Below are 17,428 nucleotides of genomic sequence, written 5' to 3' on the forward strand. Positions count from 1 at the left end.
CCAGACGTCAAACTTCTGTTCACCCCTCCCCACCACCCCCACATCTCCTGACTCCCACTTCTTCAAGCATTGTCTGACCCCAGCTCCATGCACTTCAGAGGCTACTGACTTCTTCATAGGAAAGAACTCTGAACTGAGGAGGGGGTGAAACAGAAGAAAGCCAACTGACTTTCTGTTTTGCAGAGGATTTGCATATTAACTCAAAGACAAGAAATTTCCAGGCCCTATGTCATTCCTGCCAACAACTTAATTCAACTCCACTGGCACTGGCTGACTGTGTCTGGCCAGGCTCTGGGCTGAGCTGTGGGGCTCCCTAGAGAAGTCCTTTCAGCTGCAGGCTCCCCCCACCCTCCGGCCGCTCCAAGGCAGTTCTTCCTGATGTTCCAGCAGCTGGTGTGCTGGGAGATGCTTGGGCTGTGGAGCCAGCAGCCGTGGGTCCAAATCCTGGCTCAGCTGTTTTGTAGCTGGGTGACCAATGGCCTCTCTGGGCCTTAGTTTACTCGTTTCTGAAGGGCTGAAGACAAACCCGGGCAGTTGTTGTAAACTAGCAAAGGCATGCTGTTTGTCCAAATGCTGAAATGTTTCTGTGTTCATTGGTAAAGAGCCACCACCCTGGTCCCTCTCTCGCCCTACTGCTTTGCCCCTTGCTTCTGCAAGGCTGTGCTCTAAGCACTTTGGGTGCGTCCATCCTGATTGCTGTATGCCAGCATCTTTTCTGCCCACCGAGTACAGATTGTTAAATATTCTGAATACCACCCCTGTCCAGAGGCAGTGCAACAGGAATTCTGTACCCACCTGCAAGGGCTAGTATAGTTCGAGGTCATGGATTAGTGTCCATCACATTGTAGGTTTCTTTTCTTCTTCCTTTTCCTTTGGGCCTGGGGTGGGGGTGAGGATGGTGATGAGAGCAGGAAGGGGCAGGGATGACAGCCACCTCTCTCACCAGGCGGGCAAGGTTCAAGCGCTCCAACAGTGTGACGGCGGGTGTGCAGGCAGACCTGGAGCTGGAGGGCCTGGCTGGCCTGGCCACAGTGGCCACAGAAGACAAGGCCCTGCAGTTCGGACGTTCCTTCCAGAGGCACGCTTCTGAGCCCCAGCCCGGGCCCCGGGCCCCCACCTACTCAGTCTTCCGCACGGTCCACACACAGGGCCAGTGGGCCTACCGCGAGGGCTACCCACTGCCGTACGAGCCGCCGGCCACCGATGGGTCACCAGGCCCTGCCCCTGCCCCCACCCCTGGCCCCGGGTCCAGCCGTCGGGACTCCTGGATGGAGCGCGGCTCACGTAGCCTCCCCGACTCAGGCCGCACGTCCCCCTGCCCTCGGGATGGTGAGTGGTTCATCAAGATGCTGAGAGCGGAGGTGGAGAAGCTGGAGCACTGGTGCCAGCAGATGGAGCGCGAGGCGGAGGACTATGAGCTGCCGGAGGAGAGTGAGTGGGGGACCCTGTGTGCGCGAAGAGATCACCACTGGGGGTGGGCGGAGAGCCGTGGAACAGGGGGGCCCTCTGGTTGGGCTTGAGTGTGCCTCTGTGAGGACTTTGACCTCCATAGGTCTCCCCTTGGCAGCATGGCATGCTGGGAGCTCTTGGAAGGAAGTGGGGAGCAGCTTCAGAGGCTGAGGTCAAGGTCGGACAGGGAAAGTGACCAGATGAAGGAGCTGGACCTCTTAGGAGATGGCTGCCAGTCCAAGTCACCCAGTCCGTGGGGATCAAGGGGACTCTGTTCTCATCTGAGCTGGTGTGGGAGTCCAGGTCTGATCTAGCGAGTGGGACCATACTTCAAGGCAGAGGGCAAGGCAGTGCATGATGTTAGATCACTGTCTGAGGCCTAGGTGAAGGAGACACAGCCCTGGACTGAGGGAAGCCATGGCCCTTCTCTGCAAATCCATCTGAGGGGAGACAGTCATACATCAGAGTCCCTACATTTATGGAATAGTGACTAAGAAGACAAGAGTCAGGCATATGAAAATTTCCATAATTCTTAATGAGCCAAGGAGTCCTATACTGATGAGTGACAAAATTCGACCAATGGTGGTCATCGAGCTAGTGCCTGGCTAAGCCTAAAGGGCCAGGTTGGGGCTGGCTTCCGTCTGTTCCATGACATGGGAGGGAAGAGAGACACAGGAGGATAGGTGCTTACGAAATGGAGGTTGTATGAAGGAAGAAACACTGGTGTCTGAGGATACAGCTGGCCTGGTGAAACGGGGTAGGAGCTGTTTGTTAGGAACTTGAGGATGGGATGGGGAGGGGACTGGAGGAGACAGACAGAGAGTGCCAGATAAGGGAAGGTTGAGTCATTCAGGGCAGACATCTTGGAGGCTGGGAAAGGAGAGTCATCCGGCCCTTCCCTGAATCTCCTTCTGCTCTCCAGTCCTGGAGAAGATCCGCAGTGCCGTGGGCAGTACACAACTTCTCCTGTCCCAGAAAGTTCAGCAGTTCTTCCGGCTGTGTCAGCAAAGCATGGTGAGTGCCCATGGGCTAGAGCCTACCAGGTGTGCGTATGCCTGGAGGTGAGACCAGGTGTTTGTGCCCAACAGGGAGAGGCCTGGGCTCGCTCTTGTCTCCCTGTCTCTCATCCCCCCACCCCACTGTCCCAGGTTGAACTTCCTGACAGTGAGGGTGGATGGGGCTTTCTCTGGTCCTGGCTGGGGCACAGATCTTCCTGACTGGCTGCCTCTCGTCTGTCTCTCTCCACTAAAGGACCCCACTGCGTTCCCCGTGCCCACCTTCCAGGACCTGGCGGGTTTTTGGGATCTCCTGCAGCTCTCTATCGAGGATGTGACCCTCAAGTTCCTGGAGCTACAGCAACTTAAGGCCAACAGCTGGAAACTCCTGGAGCCTAAGGTAGGGGAGAGTCCCTTCAAGCCAAAAGGACAGACTCTGGAAAATGCCCTTCCCCAGACAGACCTGTTGTGGGGAGAGGCAGGGGAACAGAGGACATTCACAGGGAGCAAAGGCAGTCCTGGACAGGTGATGGTGACCATCTTCTTTCAGTATGATCCCACTCTTGGTCACTGCCATCTGCTTGGCCCTGTGCTCATCACTGCCTGAGCTGCCAGAGCCCCGAGGTGGCTGCAGCCGCCTAGGACCAGCTGTAGTTTGAAGAAACAGAGGAGCGAAATTCCAGACTGCCCTTAGCTTGGACCTAGGCATAGCGGGGACCTTGGCGGGCCCGTCAGCCCTCACTTCACTAGAGGTTGTCTGTGATGAGGCCCAGACGTCTAGTAGCGAACCCCCATTTCCTTGCACGAGTCAGGGAAGCCGCACTCCTCCCGACTGGGGGGATATCGCTCACTTCCCACCGTCTCGGAGGAGCGAGCGCTCTGATGCGAGTACTCGCGAACGGCGACACCAGGGGGCGCCCGGTTTCCTAATTTTTAATGAAAAGTGGCTTTTGACCTTGCCGCAAGCACCCCCGGGACTTCTTGGCCGGCGTCGGTGGCGACGCCTTCGGACGGTTCTCCCGCGCGGGAGCCTGGTGTCAGTCCCACGGGAGGCGGGAGCGTGAGCTGGGGATCGGGGGTGGGGGGACCCCGACCTCCAGACTGAGCCGCCGCCCCCTCTCCCGGCAGGAGGAGAAGAAGGTCCCTCCGCCGATACCAAAGAAGCCCTCGCGGGGCCGGGGCGTGCCGGTGAAGGAGCGCTCCCTGGACTCGGTGGACCGGCAGCGGCAGGAAGCGCGCAAGCGGCTCCTGGCGGCCAAGCGCGCCGCCTCCTTCCGCCACAGCTCGGCCACAGAGAGCGCCGACAGCATCGAGATCTACATCCCCGAGGCCCAGACCAGGCTGTGACCGGCCCGGCCCGCCCAGCCTGGGCCCGGGCCCGCGGTTTTCTACCCGTACTGTACACCCAGCGTCGAGGTCACTGTGAACGCGGGCCGCCCCGTGCGCCCGCCCCGCCGGCACCGCACGCCCCGGCCCCTCCTGCCCGTCACACTCTCGTGGGTTTTTTACCTTCCTGACCCCACGCGAAGGCGCCCGGGCTGGGCTGGGGGCCGTGCCTCTCCGCCCTGCGCCCCCACCTGGACTCCCTTCCCTCCTGGTCCGACGCTTCGTCCCCACCTCCTCCCCACGGGCACCATCTCTGCCATTACTACCCCCCACGGGCCAGGCCGGGCCGGGTCCCCCATCTGGGCTCTGCGTCCCCCCCACCCCTCCCCCCACCCCGCGGGGCTGGGCTTCGTGGGGATCAAGCTTCGTGGCTTTTTATGAAGAATCCCGAACCCCACCTAGGAGCCTGCCCCACCCTCCCAGGGGCTCCACCCTCAGCCCTCAGCCCACCGGGCCCAGGGACCACAGTGGCTGGACCAACCCAGGACCAGGGCGCCTGGGCCTCTCCCCTTTCCCAGCTGCTGGGGAGGGGAGACGGGGCTTCCCTTCACCACACCTGTGGCTGTTCCCACATCCCCTTGAGTATCCCAGGAAAAATAAAACGGCAGAACTGCACTCGAGCCGGCTGCTCTCTCCAGAAGGAGCCACCTCTGCCCCGTGCATGGGAGCCGGGGGTGGTCGGGAAGTGGGTGGTGGGAGGGGAGGCCGGTAGCCGCTCTTTTGATATGGGGAGAGCCCAGTCGCCTGAGCCAGCTGGGGCAAAGGGAATTCGGCCCCCTGGTGGCTGCGAAGGATCTGAGCCCTACTGGAGGGGCCCGGGGGCAGTGAAGAAGGGTTTCCTCCTCACTCCTCCTCCTAGTTTAGTCCATTTCTCTGCCTCTCAATGCTCCCAGGCTTCCCTCCACCAACAGGGCAGCCCAGAGTCCAAAGCCTGGTTCACCGGCAGGCCTGCGCTCAATAAACAGGGTTTGCTGTTATTCTTAGACATGGATGGATATTGGTTTCCCTTCCCCGAAGGGTCCGGTGTTCCCTCTGTTCCACTCACTACTGATCAGCAGCAGAAACATTATTCAATTTAGTGTTGTCACATTTTTCTGATGCCTCCTCTGGGTGGGCACTTTGGTGGGGGGGGTGCTGGGGGGGGGGCAACAGAACTTTCCTGGGAAGCTAAGAAGAAACCCAGACCTGGTAGTGATGGCTAATGTTTATGGGATGTTTGCTCCGGGTCAGGCAGGGGGAGAGCGATTTACATGCATAGAGCTCATCCTTATGACAGGTGAGAGAGCTGAAACCCCGGACAGGTTCAGTGACCCGTCCAAAGTCACAGGCAGGGCTCAGAGTGGTGGACCCAGGTCTGTCTAATGCCAAACCGTGAGCTTTTAGCTCTACAGCTTTCCCAGTCCAGAAAGGGTTTGATGACAGCTCCCACCCTGTCTGGCAACCCCTTCTGGTCCTTGGGGTTGATGTGTCACCCTGAGGCAGGAAGAAGAGCCATCCAAGTCTCTGACTGCCTTTTTGGGCCACATTGGACTAGCCAGTTCTCATTTATTTATTTAGCAGGTATTTATCAAGAACCACTGTTGGCACTGGCCAGCACCTGGAACATAGCCCTGAACAAGTGTAGTTGCTATCCTATGGCACTAACGGTCTTATGGGAAAAACAGATAAGTAAACAAGCAGTTACAGAATGAGGGTGAATGCTGGAAAGAGCCACTGGAGCAGTGCCAGGGCTGGGAAGAATGTTCCAAGGTCTGATAACAGCTGTGCAAAGGCCAGGAGGAGGGAAAGCATTGGGAGTGCAAAGGCTTGACCATGCTGGGCTTTTGGGTCAACTTGAGGAGAGTGGGTCTGGGTCCTGAGAGCCACTGGGAGCCACGGAAGGGTTTTGAATAGGAGACTGGCAGAAGCAGCTATTTTCCAGGCTGGTGTGGGAGACCACCTGAAAAGCATGAGGTCGCACACACACACATGCCTAGATGAGGCCACTGGAAGGTGGAGAGGAGCCCTATATGTTCCAAATTCCCCAAAGTGAGTCAGCTTGGAGCTGATCCCAAACAGATTCCTGGGCCCTGTCCAAGACTGTGAATAGACTCTCTGCCCCCAAATGAGTCTTTAACAAGTGTGCCAGGTGATTTTGATGGGCAGCCAGGTTTGAGAACATTTAGGTTGGATGACTGTCCAAAAGTTTCAACTAGAAATGCCCATTTGTCTATTTCCCCTGGACTTGCCAAGTGAGCCTTTGGCTGGGTCACTTTACTTCTCTGAGATGGAGTTTTCTCATCTCTAAAATTGGGTTTGAACTGGATGATACTCAGAGCAATCCTCTGGAGTGGATATTGTTACCATCATTTACAGCTGAGAAAACAGGCTTTCAGAATTTAAACTTACCCCAAATCACAAAGCTGAGAAGTGGCTTCGTCTGAGTTTTACCATCTGCACTATACAGCTCTTTATGGGTCGATGTCTTTTCCCAGAAACTGGGCTGGGTTTTCCAGGACCATGAGGTATATGGGACTGGCATAGAGGAACAGGACAGCCCTGAACAAGTGTAATGGGCATCTTGCTACAGACGGGACGTCTAAATCTCCCCATGTGGGGCTGATGTGGCAGGGAGTCCCTGGATGTTGAGGCCTGGGGAGATGTGCTGGGCTCCATGGGCAAGTGAAGGGTTAGATCCAGTCCCTTTGCTTAAATTGCTCCCTGTTTGGCCATAGCCAGGCATATAAACAGACAGGTACATACAAAGGGAGGCCTCTCCCAGAGGGGCTGAGGAGACCAGAAGATAGAGCCTCTAGCAGCCAGTTGATTCTAGGAAAGCTTTCTGCAAGAGGGGCATTTTGAACTGGGTCTTGCAAAATAAGTTAGAGTTTTGCAGCAGAGGAAGAGAGGGAGGACGTTCATTTCAGGCAAAGGGACCAGCTGGGGCAAACGAATGGTAGGGTAAGTGTATGTGGGGTCATGGGAAGAGCAGAGACTGGCAGTAGGTGACAGGCTCAGAGAGAGGCCAGAAGGGACCCATGGGAAGAGAGGGAGTTTTAGCTGGAGATTTCAAGGTTTTATTTAAGGTTTTGAAAGACCCTTTGGCTAAGAGTGGAAATGGACTGGGGGGAACAATGGAAAGCAGGAAGACCACTCAGGGAATTGCTAAGGTGGTCCAGGTAAGAGATGATGAAGAACTTCAGAGACATTCCAGAAGACATAAGCTGGGTTTGGGGAATAATGCAAAGATGAAGAGATTTTGAAGGTGTCATTTAGGTTTTTGGCTTAGGGAATAAGTAAAGCCTTCAGTGGACACAGACATTATAGAAGGAGGAAGCAATTTGGGGAATACTGAACATACCAGTGACCGTTTACTGAGCACTCGGGGCGGGGGTGGGGTGGGGGCAAGCACTGTGCCAAGCACTTTATACACAGAAGGTGATATAATACTCAGAACCACCCTAGGAGATGGGAACTTATTGCCTGTGTTTAAACAAAGAATGTAAACAGCTTTTCTGAGATTAGCAGGCAGCAGGGCCAGAATTTGAACCCACATTTGATTCCTAAGTCTGTACGCTAGAGCTCCACTCAGTTCTGCTTGACGGAACTACCAGCCATCCCTTAAGACTCAGCTCAAGGGTAGGTGCCTCTGGTGAGCACTCTCTGATTCTTCTTGGGCTCCTCCTCTGGGCTACTTGTGCATGCTTCTGTTGTCACTCCCTTGGCAGTTCATAGACCCCTCTGCTTTCAGGGCCGGGCAATCTCTTCAGAAAACTCCTGGGACAGGGGTAGTCACAGTCAATTTTGCATCCCCATTGCCTAGAACATGTGGATTGGCTGACTGAATGCTAATTATTCTAGGCAATTCTATTTACTTCTCCTCTCTTTTGAGGAACAAGTTCTGCTAATAATGGTTTCTTACACATTTACGTGTTTCTTTATACTGTTCCTTTCTCCCTATCTCCACTTCCAGAGCGTAGCACTTTTTTAAAAAAAAGTTTATTTATTTATTTTGACAGAGAGGGTGGGAGAGGCAGAGAGAGAGGGAGAGAGAGAATCCCAAGCAGGTTCCAGGCTGTTAGTGCAGAGCCTGACACGGGGCTCTATCTCATGAACCGTGAGATTACAACCTGAGCTGAAATCAAGAGTCGGACGCTCAACTGACTGAACCACTCAGGCACTCCAGCACTGACTTCTTTGAGATCATAGAGGAAGGGCAGCTAATGTGATGCCCTAAGCAATCTAGGAGGCTTCCTATTTGGAGGTGTCCCTGAAGCTGGAAAAATGAGCCAGAGCTACTTTGGTAAAGAAAGGTGGGAGGGGCACTCCAGATAGATGAAAAAGCATAGTAAAAGAAGGCACGGAGGTGTGAACTGTTTGGTCTGCATGGAGGAATATATGAGTTTAGCCTGCGTCCTACAGATAAACATGCTTGGCTGAGACTCGTGGAACAGATGTCAGAGGGGCTAGTGGGGTGTTACGGAACTTGAGCTTTGGTGTTTTTCTCTACACAGTTGACCCCTGAACAATGAGGGCATTAGGGGTACCCACCTCCTGAGCAGTCGAAAATCCGTGTGTAACTTTTGATTTGCCCAAAACTGAACTACCAATAGCCTACTTTTCACCACAAGCTTTACAGATAACCGTTGATTAACACATATCTTGTATATTATATATATATATATAATGTACTGTCTTCCTACAATAAAATAAGCTGGAGAAAAGAAAATGTGATTAAGAAAACCATAAGGAAGAAAAAATATATTTATGGTACTGTACTGTATTTATTGCAAAAAATCCGTGTATAAGTGGACCCACACAGTTTCAAACCCCTGTGGTTCGAAGGTCAACTGTATGTGATCAAATACGTGTCTGTACAGGGCATAGTGGATACAGGGGGAGTGAATACTTGTATCTAAGGGGTCAGGTAAGACTTAGGTTTTACTGCATTTCAATTTTTTGTATACCAACGATAGTACCATTTATTTCCCTGTTGCTCTGTGCCTGGCACAGCACTTTACATGCATTATCTCATCAAACCCTCACAACCTTCTGTGAAATAGGTGTTATTACCTTTATGCATAAGCTGGAAAGGAGGCGCAGGCTGATTAATAATGCCCCCAAGGTCACATGGCTAGAAAGCTAGCCCAGCTCTGAAGCGTTCTTAGAGTTCTAGACTATATTCTGCCAAGAAGATCTTGAAGTCAAGGAATCTGTCTTTAATTTTTGTGTGCCCAGACCTAGGTCTTAGGAGACGCCTAATAAACATCAGTTGAATAAAGAATGGATGACCTTCCACTTTCTCCCCGCGACAAGCACGTGCTAACGTCACTGGGAAACCTCCACACCACCAGGGGGCGCAGTACCCTTCTCTGTGCAGCGGGGCCTGCTGAGGACGCCTAGCTTCCTCTGGTTCTCTGGCTGGAGCTCAGCCAATCGCCGCGCTCCGAGAGAGCAGGCGCCGGTGGGCGGGATCCCGGGGCGAGGGCCTGCGGGCCGCTGGGAGTGGAGACGTCGGTGCTCCAGGCGAGTGAGCGGGCGGAGGACGGGGCCCGGACGGTGCAGTGCGGGCTGCGGCGCAGGTGAGCACGCGGTCCCGGCGGACAGTTCCCTCCCCCAGAGCGGCCGCCGGGGCCGCCCGTTGCCGGGGGCACGGCTCCAGGCAGTGACCTCTGAATTAGGGAAGGGTGATCGCGAGTGTCTGCTCCCGCCCCGGCCTGACAGCTCCTCTCTTCCCAGGGCTCGGAAGCTGAGTCTGGGCTCCCAGCAGACCCTTTGCGACCAGGGCTTCTCGGCCTCAGGCACGTGGGTGAGAACGGACGCCGACAAGGCCACGAGCGTGGTGGGATAACGGGCAGGGCCTGGGAGCCCAGAGGAGGGAGAAGGGCAGATACTTGGACGTGGACCTCCGTTGCGCTCCCATCTCTGGGCTGGTCTCGAGTGACGGTCAGGGTCGGTCCTTCCACCCTGTCAGATCTCATCTGCCTTTGTTAACAGTTCTCAAATCTCGGAACTGCGGCTTCGGGTCTCATTGGGTCTCCGGGGCGCCGGCACAAGGACAGGCTTCCCGGGAACCCACTTGACCTTTACCGGACACTCAGGCTTCCTCTGTGTTGGGCCGGAAAGAATACGTTCCAGTATTTGCTGCTTTCATTTTGATACCCCAGGGATGACTTGGAGAGTATTTAGCTTCTTGGAATCAGAAAAGTAGCCTGCTGTATTCCTGCCGCCTTTTGAGGGCGAGGGGGTGGGTGACTGCTGTGATTTTACACTGGCGGGTTGTCTGAGCTGTCATTCATTCATTCAACAAACTGTTTTGGGGAGCTTTATACCAGGCCGGGGGGTGGTGGTGGTGGTGCACACAGACATGGTCCTTGCTCTCTTGGAGCTTAAGTGTTTTGAGAAATGCAGGTAAGTAGGGTAGGCTGCCAGCCCAACATCTGTCACAGAGAAAGTGGTTCTAAGGGTTGAATAAATGAATGAATTGACTAGTTGGGGAATGATTAGAATGTGGGCAGGACGACAGAGAGACCTTTGCTGCATGTGGGGAGTGATATGAATTGTGGACTCATGCTTGCTATGTTTGACGGCAAATGAGGGATCTGAATGGAGGATTGCTGTTTAGAGTAAGTGTTTACTTATAGGGAATTTGCATAAAAGGAAAGAAAATGAAGTATTAGGTTTGAGGTTCTTCAGCGGAGTTTTAACAACTTCTAAGTCTTATGATTTCACAAATCTGAGTAATCTTAGAGTTTGCCCAAGAGGGAAGCTCTTCCAGATAGTGACATGCCAAGTAGATGGGAAGAAATTGCAGGAAGCTCTCCCCAAGTCCAGGACTTGGAGGAAACAATACACCTGTCTGCACTGTGTTCTTACCACTAGAAAGAGCACAAGCATTGAAGTTTGGAGAGGCCTGGATTCAAAAGCTGTGGCTGTGTCACTTCTAGTGATCCTGGACAAGTTAACATAATGTCCCTGAGCCACTGTGGCCTTAGACACAAATCTGGGCTGATAATTCCTGCCTCATAGAGGTGTTGTAAGGATCAGGTGATGACTAGTGTGTGACTTGTCCAGCATAGGGCCTGGTGCTAAGACAAAGGACCCAGAGGGGAACCTTGAGGCTCCTGCAGTTTTTTTCCTTGATGATGATCCATTATAGTCTTGGTGCACAGAATACTGGATTTCTCCAAAGAGAATTGGAACCAAAAAGAGAGAATCATTTTATTCTTGGTGACGTTTCAGTTGTACGCTTTAGACCAGAGATAGCCAAGTTGGAGAAACACCTACAGAGTGCAAATGGAATGATCTTTTAGTTGAGACTTTGGGCAAGTTAGTTAACCCTCTGATAATGCCATCTACTTCTTAGAGTAGACATGACGATTAAAGGGAATACTATATATAAACTGCTTAGCCCAAGGACTGGCATGTAAGAGCTTAATTTACTTACTTTCAGGATGCTCCAGAGCCATTCCACCTTTTTTTTTTCTGCCATGGGCTTGTACTGTGTTTTTTTTTGGTTGTTTTTTTTTTTTTTTTTTTTTTACAGAAAAACTCAAGCCCTAGTTTTTCAGTGTTGGTGATATTTTTAGGAGTTTATTATGCAAAATGAGGGTATGGGCTTGGTTGAAGAGAATGTATATTGTTATTTATCTATCTATCTATCTATCTACCTATCTATTTTTGAGAGGGGGTGGAGGGGCAGAGTGAGGGAGAGAATCCCATGCAGGCTCCACGCTCAGCAAGGAGCCCAACCTGGGGCTTGATCTCCTGACTGTGAGATCATGACCTGAGCCGAGATCAAGAGTTGGATGCTTAACCAACTGAGCTACCCAGGTGCCCCGAAGAGAACGTATTTTGAAAGAGGTTTGGGCAGCAGTTTTGTAAAGTATACATATGTCTCATTGTTAGGGAAATCAAGGTCAGAATAGGAAAAAATCATCATTATATAACATCCAGAATGGTTGAATTAGGGTTTTGGCCACTTAAATATGCTCCTTATTATTTTTGTGAGGCAAAGAAACTACTTCTCATTATCTTGGAGCCAGGAGACTCACAGTGGGACTACACATGGTAGGAAAATTATGGCTGGCTGTGTTCATGGAGAAACTGCGTAGAGCAGAGAAAGGCTCTTGTCCATTTCTGTAATGTTGGCAAACTGTGGAGGCAGGGCCTGGGGTCAATAACAGACTTGAATCTTTGGTAGGTAAGCTCAGAGGTTCCCTTGTGGGGAACACTGCCATGCATGGTTGTGTAATTGTCAAAGAGCATAGTACATAAAAGAGATTCTTCCCCCTTTCCCTAACAATCATGTCTTTGAAAACTGCCTAGGTTGTTTCAGGGCCCAAACTGTTGCCTAAAGCAAGGTACCCTCTTGGATTACTCTGCCTGGGGTGGATGCTCAGTAAATTGTGCCCGGCTGCCTGGGAAGTGGAGAGCCCCAGTGGGTTGGGTTGTCCATATTCGGGGAAGAGGGGGTGCTGGTTTCTCCCTAATGCGGCCTTGTGCTCTTCTGCAGATGTCATGTGGCCTGTGCTCTGGACCGTGGTGCGTACCTATGCTCCCTATGTCACATTTCCTGTGGCCTTTGTGGTCGGGGCTGTGGGTTACCACCTGGAATGGTTCATCCGGGGAAAGGATCCCCAGCCCGTGGAGGAGGAGAAGAGCATCTCTGAGCGCCGGGAGGACCGCAAGCTGGATGAACTGCTAGGCAAGGACCACACCCAGGTGGTGAGCCTTAAGGACAAGCTGGAATTTGCCCCTAAAGCTGTCCTGAACAGAAACCGCCCGGAGAAGAACTAATGGAGGACACAGAGCCCCATGGGTCCTTCTGTGGGCCATGAGTGGCCCTGCCACCGTGTCTACCCGGCTCCAGAACCCACATGTCATTTGCTTTGTTGCTTCTTCTGGCCCTTCCCGCACCACCCAGCCTTGCACATACTGGCTGCTGTTCTGTTGCCAGGCAGACACGTGAGCAGCCGAGGGGCCAGTGAAGAGGAAAGGCCCTTGGGGGTTCTGGCCTGAAGGTTGCATCCGTTGTGTGGTGCGCAGGCTTCTGCGCTTCTGGGCGTGCTGCTGGGAGAAGTGTTATAAACGATGGCCGTCTGCTTCTGCGGGGAGGCTCTTCGGCCTCGAGGGGGAGGGGCTGGAGTTGGGGCTGCCTTAGGAGGCATGCCTGCAGGCCTAGTTCCTGTGTGCACTGGGAAGAATTCAAAAAGCTACCTGGCTTCTTTCACTAGTTTGCCCTCTTCCTGTGCTCATTCTTCCTGAAATCCTATCCTATCAGGTCAGGAAAGAGACTCCTCGGGGAGGAAAGCCTTTTTCTGTTCTTGGAAGTCCAGGCAGTTTGCCTTGGGACAGGTGAATTTGCTTGAAAACAGTCATGATTTTTCACCCCCCCCCCCCCCATCACTGTATGGTACAAAACTTGATTAAAGTGTCATCTGAGAACCATATTGATTGAATCCTATCTTCCAGATAGTGTTGGGGTCTCCTTAGGAGTTATGCAAGTGCAGGCACTTCAGGGGTGGATAATACTGGCCTTTAACTAAGGGCTCCGGGGCCCAGGCAGTGAGTCCTGGACGTGCAGGTTCCCAGCAGCCTTTTTATCATGATGGGAAGAGGCTTATAGGATATTTCAAAGTGTGAATTCAGTGTAGACCAGGGAGCTTAAGAATTGCTATCAAATTTCCCAGTTGTACACAGAACTACATTTTTCCCTATAAAAATAATATATATACATTAAAGAACATTTGGTAGAGATTTAAAAAGGGTCAGCACCATGCCCAACCCCAACTAGGGCTCTAGTACAACTACAAAGGTAGCATTTTGTTCCCTTTCACTAATTCTTGGCATAGGTTTTTAAGATTTTTACATTATTGTCCACTTAATTTTATATTCTTTCTTTACATAGTTTCTCATATCGTAATCATTTTTTCTATCTTATCACATGGTCTTCACAATCCTACTTTAATAGCTTCACAACTGCCCATCAAGTGGGAAAAACGTGGTTTTCAGTAATTTCCCAGTTGCTGGACATTTGGATTGTTTCTGGTGGTTCACTAGTGTAAATATTGCAATACATATTTTTCATAAAGCTTTTCCTGCATTTTGGAGTCAATGGCAGGAACCACAAATGGCATTTTGGGTGAAATGGATGTGCAGTGTTGAGGACCTTGATGCATAGTACCAAAAGTCTTTCTTAAATGGCTGCAGGAATTTATACTAAATGCTGCCGCTGAAGATGTCACTAGTGCTGTTGGAAGGGCAGTGAGAGCAGAGGGTGGGAAGAGGTGTAAGAACCTATTGTCCATGAAGTCAACTGACATTTAACCTAAGTGAGCAAAAGTAAGTAAGGAGCATATGATGAAGAATGAACTGTCTTTCAAGGTGATGGTGGTGGGGGTGGGGGGGTGGGTTTGTCCTTCTCTTCTCTTGGGATCTGAGGCCTGCTGGTATAACAGGTGGGTGGAGGTGGAATTCCTGAACAGGTGGGGTGGGCGGAGCTGGGAAGATGTGGAAGGGGGTGGCCAGAGGAGAGAGCAAGTCGTTAGTGGCCCTCCTCAGTCCCTGAAGCGAGTGGCAATGCTGAAATGAGCCACTGTTGCTTTTAGGGAGTAAATCTAATGAGTGTGTGAGTGTCTACCACTGAGGTAAGCATGAGATGTCTGGTTCTGCAAGGGTGTGCCGAGCTCAGCTTGGTTAGCCTGCTGGCGGGTGACAGACCAGTGCTGCCGCCCTGTGGTGGTCCTGAGCATGACCAAGCCTGGCAGCCCTTCCCTGGCAGCCCTTCCCTGGGCTTAACAAGGAGCGCAAAGGCTCATGCCCCCAGGGGTCAGTCGGGGGAGGGGCGGTGCTTAAGTGAGCGGGGCTTAAGTGAACAGGCCAGGCCAGGAATTACAGGGACCGGCCTGCCTAAAGGGGGCAGTGGCCATGCAGCATCTTCCAATTTGTGATGCCAAATTTTTCGTTTTTTTTTTCTTTTTTCTAAAAGATGCTAGAAATTTAGAATATTATGCATTTTTTTTTTTTTTGGAAACTTGATTTTTAAATGTTGACATTTGATTTTTTAAAAAGAATTCAAAGCCTGCTAACATACCCGTGGATTTAATTTCATCCAGTAGCTGCCAATTTGTGACTTCTCAAACTGTCCCTTTCCTTTCAGTGAAATCTGCGAGGTATACATTTTTTTTTTTTTTTAAAGCAGTATAACAACTTGTGGCAAATATTAGGGCCCAGGATTAGTTTCTCTTGAAACCAGTCTAATAGATATTAGACACTTAATATCTAATACCAGTCTAAGCAGAACTTTAGAGGATAGAAAACCTACAGAAACCTCACCAAAAAAGTTTTCCCACAAACTAAGGCATTTTTGGATTTGCAGATATTTCAGAATAACCCTGTCACTGCTGATGTAGCTCCACCCAGGGCCTGGCTGCCGAAACCCTGTCTTTGGAAACCTACATTGCTCCCTTCCAGGAGTCTCATTTTATGCCCCCTCTAGGGCAGTTTCATTTCCTAGGGTTTGCCCTCACTGAATCTCTGCCGCCAGCAGGTCTATTAATATCCCCAGCTGGCTCTTTCTTTCCCACGGCTGGCCGGGATCTGCTGCCGCAGTGGAACTCTGACACAGTGCGTGCCTTCTTGCCTCTGCTCAGGTGACATCGAGTAGCAGGGTTCCTGTGGTTGTGGGCAAAGGCAGGCCAAGGTGGCTGGAATGAACCAGGGCACTGGTTTCTTCCATGCTTGCTGATTCACCTTGGAGGCACATGTCCCTCTTCTGGACTGGCCCAATTGTCACGACTCACTGAAACGCATTATTAGTAAGGAGAGGTGCTTGGTGCTTGCTAAAGGTGCTTGGCCCCTTCTCGGGTGTTTTCTCAGTCCAGTGATGGTGGTGGCTTTAGAGCAGGGTTATCCTGTCTGAGCTTGGCAGGAATCACTTCTGTCCCCTCAGAGGCCCAGTGTCTGGTGCTTTTCCACTCCCTCTAGAGCCTTTCCTGTGCCTGTTGCTGTGTTAGCACAAGTCAGCTGGGCAGCTGCCAGGATAAGCCTGCCAGGGAGCCCTTTGACTCTCGTCGGCTTCCCAGCGTCCCAGGCTGGTGGGACTGTTGGCCGAGTGAAACACGATGGGATTAGCCTCCCTGAAGCTGCCTGGGAGCCGGGCAGCAAACATGGAAAAGCTGTCTTGCCTCCCTTTTCCACTTTGGTGTGGACGTCTCTGCACTTGTAGAGTGGTGAGCCAGGGCAGCGTGGCAGAGTAAAAATAAAGTGCATTCTCGAGTCCAACAGTTGAGTTATGAATACTGCCTCCGCAACTAGCTGAATGACCTTGGGCAAGTCACTTAGCCTTTCTGAACCTCACTGTCCTCATCTGTAAAATGGGGATAAGAATACCTATATTTGTTGGGTGGCAGCAGGCTAAGGTAACATGTAAAGTTTTTAGCAGGGTCTATGACAACCAGTAGGTAGGTGCTCAATAATGTTAGCTGCTTTCATTTTACTGCAGGAAAAGCCTCCATTTCCTGCAATAGTTGCATGTATCCTTGTGATCCTGGTGAAGTGGGGATCTGGAGGCAGGACCAGCCTTGGCTGGGAGAGTGATAACAGGACCCTGACAGGCCTGGTGGCTGAGGACTTCTTAGGAATATTTTACAGAAGGGACTGCCTTGGATAAGAACCAAGCTGGCCAGACCTGTGTCACTAAGTAGCAGTTCTGTTGGTTCCGTCTGCAGGGTCAGAGATGGGAAGTGGGGAGCAAGGGGTTGTAGAATCCCCAGGAGTCCTGTATCAGGAGCACAGGTAGAGGAAAGAGCCTTGGACTTGGGGACAAGGAAACTGGGTGACATGGGACATGACCTTTCACTTCCCCTGGCCTTGGCTTCTCCACCTGCAAACTGGGGACGTGCGTGTGTTCCCTGCTGATGGTGTAAAGAGAAGGAGAAACCAATCCCGAGGACGCTTTGAAAACCGCGAGTGCTAGGTGATAGTCCAGTGAAGCCTTACTTCTAGCGCACTGGATGGCAGCCAGTCTGAATAATGAAATGGAAATAAATGCTCTTCTATTCCTTTTCTGTACACAGTCTCCCAGAGTATTTGCTAAAGAGCAGTCTTTGGGATACCAGCTTTAAGAATGGAGAAGAGTGGGGCGCCTGGGTGGCGCAGTCGGTTAAGCGTCCGACTTCAGCCAGGTCACGATCTCGCGGTCCGTGAGTTCGAGCCCCGCGTCAGGCTCTGGGCTGATGGCTCGGAGCCTGGAGCCTGTTTCCGATTCTGTGTCTCCCTCTCTCTCTGCCCCTCCCCCATTCATACTCTGTCTCTCTCTGTCCCAAAAATAAATAAAAAAGCGTTGAAAAAAAAAATTAAAAAAAAAAAAAAAAAAAAAGAATGGAGAAGAGTAATTAGTCTGGATTTCCCTCCAGTATCGAATGATGGGTTTGCAGATAGCTCCGTAATCTAGTTGTGTGACTAGGAAAGTCACTTCACTTCTCCAAACATCATCTGTAAACTGGGGATGCTTCTGCCTCCCTCACAGAGTTGGGAAGATTGAGGGAATCCACCCCAGGTTTGGTGTGGAGCCCTCCCCCTCTGTCCTGTTTCTCCCTTGTTGTCTGACTCCCTCC

General features: G+C 51.7%; 3 protein-coding genes across 8 annotated transcripts in view; 2 read left to right on the forward strand and 1 right to left on the reverse strand.

Annotated features, from left to right (window-relative positions):
* The window catches only part of DLGAP3 (DLG associated protein 3), a 64,026-nt gene extending 59,581 nt beyond the window's left edge, over positions 1-4,445 (forward strand). For all 3 annotated transcript variants that reach the window (XM_058718127.1, XM_058718129.1, XM_058718126.1), the window contains 4 exons: positions 947-1,431; positions 2,372-2,463; positions 2,701-2,844; positions 3,573-4,445. In XM_058718127.1, coding sequence (XP_058574110.1) covers positions 947-1,431; positions 2,372-2,463; positions 2,701-2,844; positions 3,573-3,791 — 940 coding nt within the window. In that variant the 3' untranslated portion in view covers positions 3,792-4,445. The remainder of the gene's footprint in view (positions 1-946; positions 1,432-2,371; positions 2,464-2,700; positions 2,845-3,572) is intronic.
* GJB3 (gap junction protein beta 3) overlaps positions 1-17,428 on the reverse strand; it is a 215,587-nt gene that overhangs the window by 114,859 nt on the left and 83,300 nt on the right. The gene's annotated exons all lie outside the window — the stretch shown is intronic.
* Positions 9,258-13,256, forward strand: SMIM12 (small integral membrane protein 12). 2 transcript variants are annotated; one of them, XM_058718143.1, is made up of 2 exons: positions 9,258-9,391; positions 12,325-13,256. In XM_058718143.1, the coding sequence occupies exon 2, from the start codon at positions 12,330-12,332 to the stop codon at positions 12,606-12,608; it is 279 nt and encodes a 92-aa protein (XP_058574126.1). In that variant the 5' UTR covers positions 9,258-9,391; positions 12,325-12,329; the 3' UTR covers positions 12,609-13,256. The 2 variants fall into 2 exon arrangements, with proteins under 2 accessions (XP_058574126.1, XP_058574127.1); XM_058718144.1 differs by lacking the exon at positions 9,258-9,391 and adding an exon at positions 9,595-9,618.

Source organism: Neofelis nebulosa, chromosome 2 (genome assembly GCF_028018385.1).
Source record: "Neofelis nebulosa isolate mNeoNeb1 chromosome 2, mNeoNeb1.pri, whole genome shotgun sequence".
NCBI lineage: Eukaryota > Metazoa > Chordata > Mammalia > Carnivora > Felidae > Neofelis > Neofelis nebulosa.

Bases quoted from the DNA above. Each gene is read 5' to 3' on its own strand.
- SMIM12 (XM_058718143.1), top strand. From the start codon at position 12,330: ATGTGGCCTGTGCTCTGGACCGTGGTGCGTACCTATGCTCCCTATGTC.